We start from the raw sequence: 8,803 nt of genomic DNA, 5'->3' as shown, positions 1-8,803 counted from the left end.
GCATTATTGATAATTGCCTGTAAGTGAGATCAACCCAGAAGTCAACAATGGATTTTTTTTAAGTGGTATCTCTGTACAATGGAATACTCTTCAGCTTAAAAAGGAATGAAGCACTGATACATGATATGATTTGGATGAAATTTAAAAACATCTCGGTGAGAGAAGAAAATCTTGTGTGATTCCACTTGTGTGACATGTCTACACAGAGAAAGGAGACTAGTGCCTGCCCGGGGGCTTGGGGCAGGGTCGGGGGCAGAGACTGCGAACAGGAAAGTACAGGTTTCTTTCTGAGGTACTGACTGTGCTGGTGGTTGTACAACCCTTTAAACATACTAGAAACCATGGAATTATATACCTTAAGTGAAATAAACTTTATGGATTATAAATTATATTGCAATAGAGCTGTTAAATAATGCCAGGCAAGAACACAGAGGAACTGAATAATAAATTAAACAAAGGCGATATGATAAGACAACACGCACACGCATGCACACGGCCTTGCCGACACTCCCGTGCGCGCCTGCCACGTGGAAGGGACCCTGCGCTTGGCCTCAGACCTACGGGACTGACCGCTGCCCGGGAGAGGCTGCTCTGAGCTCCAGGGCATTTCCCTCCAAATGCCAGGCACTTTGTTAGTGCATCCTTAAATGAACTGTATCAACACATGAGTTTTTCTTCCTTGGGAGGATTCTTTTATTGAACAGTAACTTCATCAAACCCCTAAGCACCAATGATTCATCTCAACGGTGAAATGTTCACAGCAAACGTCTACACCCCTTGGGAAGGGTGACGTCTGACATCACACACGGCAGACCTGAATCCATCTGTACGGTCTGTGCCTCCTTCCCAGAGAGCCGACTTGCACTGGGGGACTTCACGACGACTCCGTAGGGAGCTCTCAACCGTGTCTCTAACAAGTGTCAGAGAGACAACTGCGGCGAAGGACTCCAGGAGAGACCCTGCCAGAGAATGGTTTCCTTGAGTCCAGGGGACCACGCCTCACTTATCTGCACATCCTCTGTGCCTGACACACTGAATGTCTGTTGTACAACAGGATGGATGGTTGGATGGATGGATGGACGGATGGATGAGTGGACAGATGCATGGATAGATGTGAACCGATGGACGGATGGACAGACAGGTGGGTGGACAGGTAAATGGGTGGATGAGAAGATGAGTGGAGAAATGGAGGCAGGGAGAGAGAGAAATGGATGGACAGATGGATGGGGAGATGAGTGGAGAGGGAGGAACAAGGAGATGGATGGGTGAGTGGATAGATGAATGGATGGATGGATGGACACATGGATGAGTAAATAAGTGACCGAGGTCCCACTGTACGGCCACAGCCAGTCCGTGGGGCAGCATCCTTGGCGCAGCTTGGGAACCCCAGTCTCCACAGAGCATGTGTCCCGAGCAGGACTGTGCAAATATGAAGAAGTGGGTGGGTGAACCCTGTCACGTGCAGGCCAGGCTGTCACCTTCACGGTCACCTTTAGGAGCTCAGGCCTGTCCACTCCAGAAGGACCATCAGCCCAAAGTCCCCTCGGCCGGCAGCTTCCCCTCTGAGTCAGGAGCTGCGGCGACCCCGGCTGTCCCCTGGAGCTGACCCAGGACACCTGCTAGGCGCAGCCAGCAGGAGGCGGAGCTGTGCACCGGGCAGCCCCGCCCGGCCCTCAGGGGGCTACCGACACAGCTGAAGCTTCTCCAGAAATGCATCTGCTTAGAAGCCCCCAGGCGCCCGGGGTCTCGGGTCCAGCAGGCCCGCAGTGGGCACCCCGAAGCCAAGTTCTGCAGGGAGGGGGCTTCCTCGGGCTAAAGAAAGTGGCTGGGTCCTGTGGTCCCAGGGCAGCCTCTACACATTCATCCTGAGTAACAGAAAGCACACCGGGGTTAACGGATGGGCTTCTGGAACCTGAACTCGGGAGGAAATTACTCGCACCTGCACGGCACTTTGGGCTTAAGAAACGAGGGCTTTCTCGGACTTCCTCCCCCTGCGCCCGGGCATCCACCCCGAGGTGGGCGGGGACTGTGCGGCCCTGTGCTCCTCCCAGCTCCCAGGGGACGCGAGCGGGGACAGCAGCTCTCAAACGCACGTCCAACCCCCCAGGGCCTCTGCACAGACTCAGATCAGATGCGCCCCTGGGAGTCGGGGCCTGGGCGGTGTGCGCTTCCGCCAGGACCCCCCCGGCAGCTCGGCGTCGGCGGCCCTCCTCCTGGCTTCTGTCCCGGCAGCTCAGGCCGGCAGGCTCTCCTGAGCGGCCCCGCAGCTCCTTTCCCTGTGCAATCTTGGTCATCCTTCTCCAGTTCTTCGCCACTGATCCTCTCCTGAAATGAGAAAAGAATCGACCGAGCCTTTCAATTAAGGCTGGAAGGGCCGGCCGGGCCCTGCACTGCGAGCTCAGATGCAGAGCAGGTGAGCCGTGTTCAAAAACCATGTTTTGTACATAAGACGCTCCGAATCCAGGTCGACTGATGGGAACACAATCACTGGCGGGAACTGGGGGCCCAGCCCAGGTTGGTCTGGGAAGAACACGGCCAGGAGGCAGGGCTTTAAAAGTTGGCGCTCAGGCTGGAAGTGCAGCCTGCCCCAGACACACGCCCATGGGCATCAGGTCACCCTGGACACCACCTGCTTCCTCTAATGGCCCCCAAGGTTTAAAGGAGAGTCAGGGGTTTGCAAGAGGCAAAACACACACTCTTGGCTCAGTGGCCTGGTAGGGTCATAAGTCAGCCCATCTGAGACCCAAGGAACACAAAAGCCCTCCTCTGCCGATGGCTGGGACTGATGTCAGACACCAGGCAGCCTCTCTAAGACAATCCCACACTTACTGGGATAGGTCATGCCTTTGACGTTGGGTTTTCAACCCCAGGACCATCAGCTCTCCAAGATAAGCAGCATTCCCCACAAAGTGCAATTGTTAAGTTTGGGAGTTTAATATCATTATCAGCTCCTTAGGGGTTCAAGCACAAAGACCCTTCCACGCCAGAGAATGGATGTCATCACAGTGGCCTTGTGTGGGCAAGTGTCTGGCTTGGCCCCAAGAAAACGCTTGTGGAATCACATCGCTTCAAAACATGGTAAAATACTGAATGACAACAGGCCACCAAGAAATGCTCAGTAGCCACCCTGGCCCGAGGGGTCTGCTCTCCCACTGGGCTGAACCACAGGACAATCTAATGCCCTATTCCATCTTCCAGCATCTGGGCTTCAGGGGCGGGAGCGGAAAGACCAATTTGTCCACACATTTGTTCCACTCGAAAGACGCTGGCCCATTGCAGAATTTGAAGTTCAGATTTTTCAATATTTCCTTAACAAGGCAAAGTTACGGCTGATCCCCCATGTGTTCCCTGTTTAGTTTTGGCTCTGTTAGAGTTTTATCAAGCTCAGAGAAGAGGACCGTGAAAAGTCTAATTGCGACGGCCCCTCCTCCCACTGCAGCTCCGAGATGCTGAGCGTAATTCGAGGGCCCGCGGCCACAGAGGACCCACAGCAGAGGTGTTTGAGAAGCTGCACTAGCACAACATGAGGACTGTTCCTAGAATGACACGTTCATCACCGTACCTTGCTGCCTTCTCTGTTGTCGGACTGGCTGGGTCCGTCGTCTTGGGAAGTCCGCCCGTGACCGTTCACATCCTCCTTGGAACTCCCTGGGTGAGCTGCCCTCCCCAAGCAAGAGAGAGGGATGAGCAAACGGGGTGGCTTCCAAGGGAGCGGACAATCAAAAGATGAATAACACACTGGGGCCCCTTCCCAAAGCACGTGTCCTCATGACCCAGTTCCATCCTCTTGACCTTTATCCTGACACCTGCTACGTGCCCTCTGAGGACAGGAAAGCCTGCCAGGTATCGGAAGACATGACACAGTGATTCTGCTAACCATCTCTGAGCTGGGGTTTTGGTCTTCCAGTTATTCAGGCATTGAATGGATTCAGATTTCCATACTATTCCTAGACCCTCCTCTTTGCTCACTGGAATTTTTACTCACACATGTTAAGTCAGCCTCCCTCCACCTCCTACCAAATCAGTACCAGCTTGGAAGAGGATGACTTTCTTACCCTACTGTGCGCCTCCCCACACCCCAAAATTCATACGTGGAGGTGTGGGGAGGGGTTCAGATCCCCTAGGGAAAAAATAGTCAGCTAGCCATTGGGGCTGAAAATACAAATGAAACACATTTTTCAAATAAAGAATAAATGTATTCCTTGTTACCTGCATAAATAAGTGTTTAAAGCTTATCCTCTGACTTTATAAATTAGCAAACTTTGGTTTGGCAAAATTTAATCATAAGCATTTAAAAATGCCAGCCCTCTTAAGTCCTCTCTGATACATAAAGATTTATATAATACCACAGTGGTTACCTGTGTACTTTCCTTCACAAAAACATAAGCTCATAAATGAGTTCAGAGACTCACTCAGCCAGCCTTATTCACTACCCTGTCCCAGCTACCCAGTCAGTGCCCAATGCTAAGAAATGCTCTGTTAACAGTAATCAATTGAATAAATGCATTAACAAGTGATGAATGACTGAGAGAATAAACAATTGCATAAATGAGTAGCTGAATACATGATGAATGGATGAAAAACAATGGATGAATGAGAGAATGAATGAGCAAATGGTGAATGACTGAAAGAGAGAATGAAACAGATCATCCATTATCAATTTTCCTCCTTTCCTAATGGGTAAAACTATGTTTTTATGTGTTACAAACAAAAGCATGCTAATATCTATCAAATGTCCACTTGCATTTTATTCCCAGCTAATGAAAGTTCAATTTTTTTTTTTTAATGAATGCACTAATTTGGACTTACAAGTACGAGAATCTAAGAAGCAACCACGCAGGTAGGTCTAAGGTAGACACCTAGAGTTACCATCCAGGGCTGCAGAAGATGACAGTGGCCACTAGAGGGAGCCACACAACCTTACAAACAGCAGCATTAGCCCCAAAACCCAACCAGTGTGGGGGTTCTGTTCTCAGCACTTTCCACCACCATAAACTTGGTCTTGCTACTACGCTGTGAATGTCTAACTCTCCAAGCTGAGACAAATTACCGCTGCAGTCTGCTAAGCATCAGGCTTTTGGAAAAAATAACTCCCCACCCCCATTCAAATATTTCACATCTCTTTATGTGCATCCTCTCTAGCTTTAAAAATTAAATGTAAATAAAAGTATTTTTCCCATGGATTACAAATGAATCGATTAAGAATTTACCTGGAAAGAAAACAAAAATATAACCTAAAGATGAAAAAAATAATAATTTTTAAAGCTGTGTACAATTATCTCCTGCCTCCAGCAACATTTTTGGAAGAAAAAAAAAAAACTATTCTGACTATTGACGTATTTAATTTCATCTCCTCCAGTAAAGAACCTTGGACATGTGCGGGCTAATGGGAAAGTCACATCAGATACAATTATGATCCTATTGGTCAAGTTTCAAAGGCTTCAAACGTAACTGAATGTAGGAAGAAAAAAATTTCCCACAGACTCCTTCTCTCAAAAGGTCTGAGTAACCCTGTAATATTGTCAGTGCCTTTATAAGCCACAGATGTTATCAACAGTCAGGATTGTGCAAACTCTAAAAGCCCTAGTCCACAAATGACACTGCTTCAAAAATAGATTTTAAAACATTTGAAAGGAGCAGGAGTTAATGTCTCGCTGGAACGTTGTGGAATGTGGTCAAATGTCTACGCCTTACTTAGAATGCAAAAAGTGCCTGGCCCCACTGGGCTTCTTGCTTAGGGTTCTATTCCTATGGCCCAAGAAATTGTAGGAAACCTCCAATTCTAAGAAGGGAAGGGGCAAAAGATAGAACCTGAAAAAGCAGAACAACTCAAGAAAGCAACTCTAAGAATAACTGACTAATTAAAAACAAAAATTGGAGCAGGGAGGTGGGAATAGCTGAGCGGTAAAATGTATGCCTAGCATGTGTGAGGTCCTGGGTTCAATCCTCAGGACCTCCATTTAAAATAAATAAATAAACCTAATTATCCTATCCAAAAAAAAAAATTTTTAAGTATGAATTTAAAAACAATTAAATTAATATAAGATTTCCAGGGAAGAGAAGATTTCAGAATCTGCACTGTTTGGTGACCGGTGGGAAAATCCAACAGGCTAACATTTGCTGACATCCACGAGGAGAGAAACAGACTAAAAACTGAGAAACTGCAGAGCATCTGGGCTAATCTGTGATTATATTTGCAGCCCCCACTCGCCAACCTGGAAAAAACCTGAGATGTCAGCACTAACTGACAGAATTGTTACAAGCTGGAGCTGGCTGGCTGAAAACCTCTCCGAGTGAATTAGCATCCTGACTGCTGGCCCTGAGGGAGGCAGGAGGCGTGGGTGAAACTGGGAACCAGTGGTGATTTATACAGGGAGTGCAAGGACCATAGCTTAGAATTTAAAAAAAAAAAAAAGAGAGAGAGTTTTAGTAATCTAATTATACCCCTAATTATAATGATGGCTCTTCTTTCTCCAAGGGACTCCAGCGTGCTTCTGGAACCTTCTCTGCGAAAGTCCCCTCATTTGCTGTTTGAAAGAGAGTTGGTGCACCTCAGAATGAGTTAAAGTGACAGGTCTGGCATCTGACTTGCAGCTCATTTCCTCCGATCAGACCACACCAACTCTCCGCTCTTGAAATAACCCCCAGTGGAATTCTGCTCGGAAGGAAGCCATCTCCCCAATTATGCAAAAACGTCCTCCCCTGCAAACGCCCTCTGGCCCGTGCGATTTCCAGATGATTTCCACATTCTGATAGGTGAGCCGTTTGGGGGTTTTTTCCATCCCAGCCGAGGAACCCAGTGTCCCAGCCACAGAGGCCGGGCCATGTGGCGGCCACCAGCTCATCTGTGAAACCCGTGGATAAACCCGCCCAGCCGGCCGGTCAGCTGAGGGCCAGACTCCCGGGCTGGTTCCCCTTCATTTTTAACTCTCAACGCCACAGGGCAAGTCCCTTAACTGCCTCATTAGGGTGGCAGTCACAGCGTCACACTTCCCAGGTGCCCGGTCACCCCATTAATATCTGTAAAGATCCATTAGGCCTTCCAGCTGAAAGGCACCAAGAAGCCAAGCCTGCCACTATTATCATCAATAAACTCCAAGGCAGTCTTCTCTGTCACCACCTCCCAGGAGCCAGTCACCCACGAGAAGAGGGAGCGAGGCCCCTCGGCCTGCCCATCCATCCCCTAATGAGCCACCTGCAGTCTCAGAAGTGGCAGGAGACACGGACCAGAGCACGGGTGCCAGGAGAAAGGAAAGCTCCACTTTCGCTGTGGCCGGGGAACCTGAACAGGGAGCCCCTCCCTCTCTCCCTCACCACCCCCCCAACACCCCTCCTGCAGCCCTGCCCCCTCCCGCACGTCCCCTGAGGGGTCCTTCCCTCCCACACTCGGGAGAGGTGGAAGGAGCACTGTCAGAAGGCAGCCTGGACACCCAGAGACGAGTGAGTCTGCCAGTCTGCGTGCCCCTCTGGCTACTGAAAGGTATTCCCGTCCCTGCCCCAGAACCCCCAACCTGGGCACAGACACTGTGCATCGAAAGCTCACCGCAAACTTGCTGAAGACAGCGCGTGTGTAACGAGGGCTGCCCAACAACCAGCAGCTCACCCGCATGCTGCCATCACACAGGACCAGAGGGACAAGGCGGGCACGTGCAGACGCCAAACATGAGCCACTGCCTCGCGCCTGAGTGAGCCCTCCCGCAGGGAGAGGGGACAGGGGCTGCTCTGCCAGGAAATCCTGTGAGTCTCAGAATTGTTCCCAGATGCACACATTGCCTGCTGGAAACCACGTTTTCCACAGGGCTTCTGTTAGAAGCAGTTAATCCTCTCACATGTTTCAATGATTCTTTCTGATTGTAAATGGGGAACACTTAGTCCCAGGGAGTTTCTGGTTTGGTTAAATTTGGGGAGATCTATTTGAGCAAGAGCAAGGAAGGTGCAGCTCACCCAGGAAGGGATGCAGAAGGAAACCAGGATGGTACCAGCCCAGTGTCACGCCCTCCTCTGTTCCTGCATCAGCAACAAAGGGAACATCTGGCCAGCCCGACCCCGTCTGTAGACGTTAATCTGCGCCTCTGTTCCTGATGCTAGAAATTACCAGACGAAAGGGCACGGTCTCCACCCCGACTCACAGTCTGGATGTCTTGATTGTTGAAGTTGAACCTTCAGCCAGATGCTGCCTCGCTGGCCCCAGGCTCCCGGGGGCTCCACCTCCCACAGGCGCCCTCGCTCCTCTGGATGGGCTGCCAGGAACTTCCTACAGACTGAGGGGAAGTTGCACACAGGAGTCAGGGAGGCCCACCGAGCCCTGGTGCACACCGGCCGGCCCTCTTTGAGTCCCCGCACACGGCCACTTCCGTCCTTCCTGTAGCCCAGCCCAGCCCAGCCCCGCCCCTGCTGCACGCAAACCACTCTGCTATCACCCTCACCTGCCTCCCATTTTCATCCCTCCCAGCTAGTCTGCTCCGGCAGCCACAACGAAACCCCACCCCCTGGGAGCCTTACACAGCAGACATTTCTGGTCCCACGGTTCTGGGGGCTGGAAGTCCAAGATCAAGGTGTTTCAGGCTTGCTTCCTCCTGAGACCCCTCTCCTTGCAGAGGGACCCGCTTACTGTGTCTTCACACCATCTTCCTTCTGTACCCGTCTGTGTCCTAACCTCCTCTCCTTACAGGGACCACCTCCTACCCCCCTGTTGGATCAGGGCCTCCCCCCACTTCCGACCTCATCTAACCTCATTTCCTCCTTACAGGCCCCAGTCACACAGGGGACCAGGGCTTCAACAGAAGAATTGGTGGGAAGGGCG

General features: G+C 50.7%; 1 protein-coding gene across 2 annotated transcripts in view; it reads right to left on the bottom strand.

Moving 5' to 3' along the window:
- Positions 1–665: 665 nt before the first annotated feature.
- The window catches only part of LOC105075196 (protein FAM169B), a 67,208-nt gene continuing 59,070 nt past the window's right edge, over positions 666–8,803 (bottom strand). For both annotated transcript variants that reach the window (XM_074353959.1, XM_074353960.1), the window contains exons 7-9: positions 8,130–8,261; positions 3,563–3,657; positions 666–2,325 (exon numbers count right to left, since the gene is read on the bottom strand). In XM_074353959.1, the coding sequence (XP_074210060.1) occupies positions 2,128–2,325; positions 3,563–3,657; positions 8,130–8,261 (425 nt within the window). In that variant the 3' untranslated portion in view covers positions 666–2,127. The remainder of the gene's footprint in view (positions 2,326–3,562; positions 3,658–8,129; positions 8,262–8,803) is intronic.

Source organism: Camelus bactrianus, chromosome 27, assembly GCF_048773025.1.
Source record: "Camelus bactrianus isolate YW-2024 breed Bactrian camel chromosome 27, ASM4877302v1, whole genome shotgun sequence".
NCBI classification, from domain to species: Eukaryota; Metazoa; Chordata; class Mammalia; order Artiodactyla; family Camelidae; genus Camelus; species Camelus bactrianus.
This window is presented reverse-complemented; position numbering and strand designations above follow the sequence as displayed.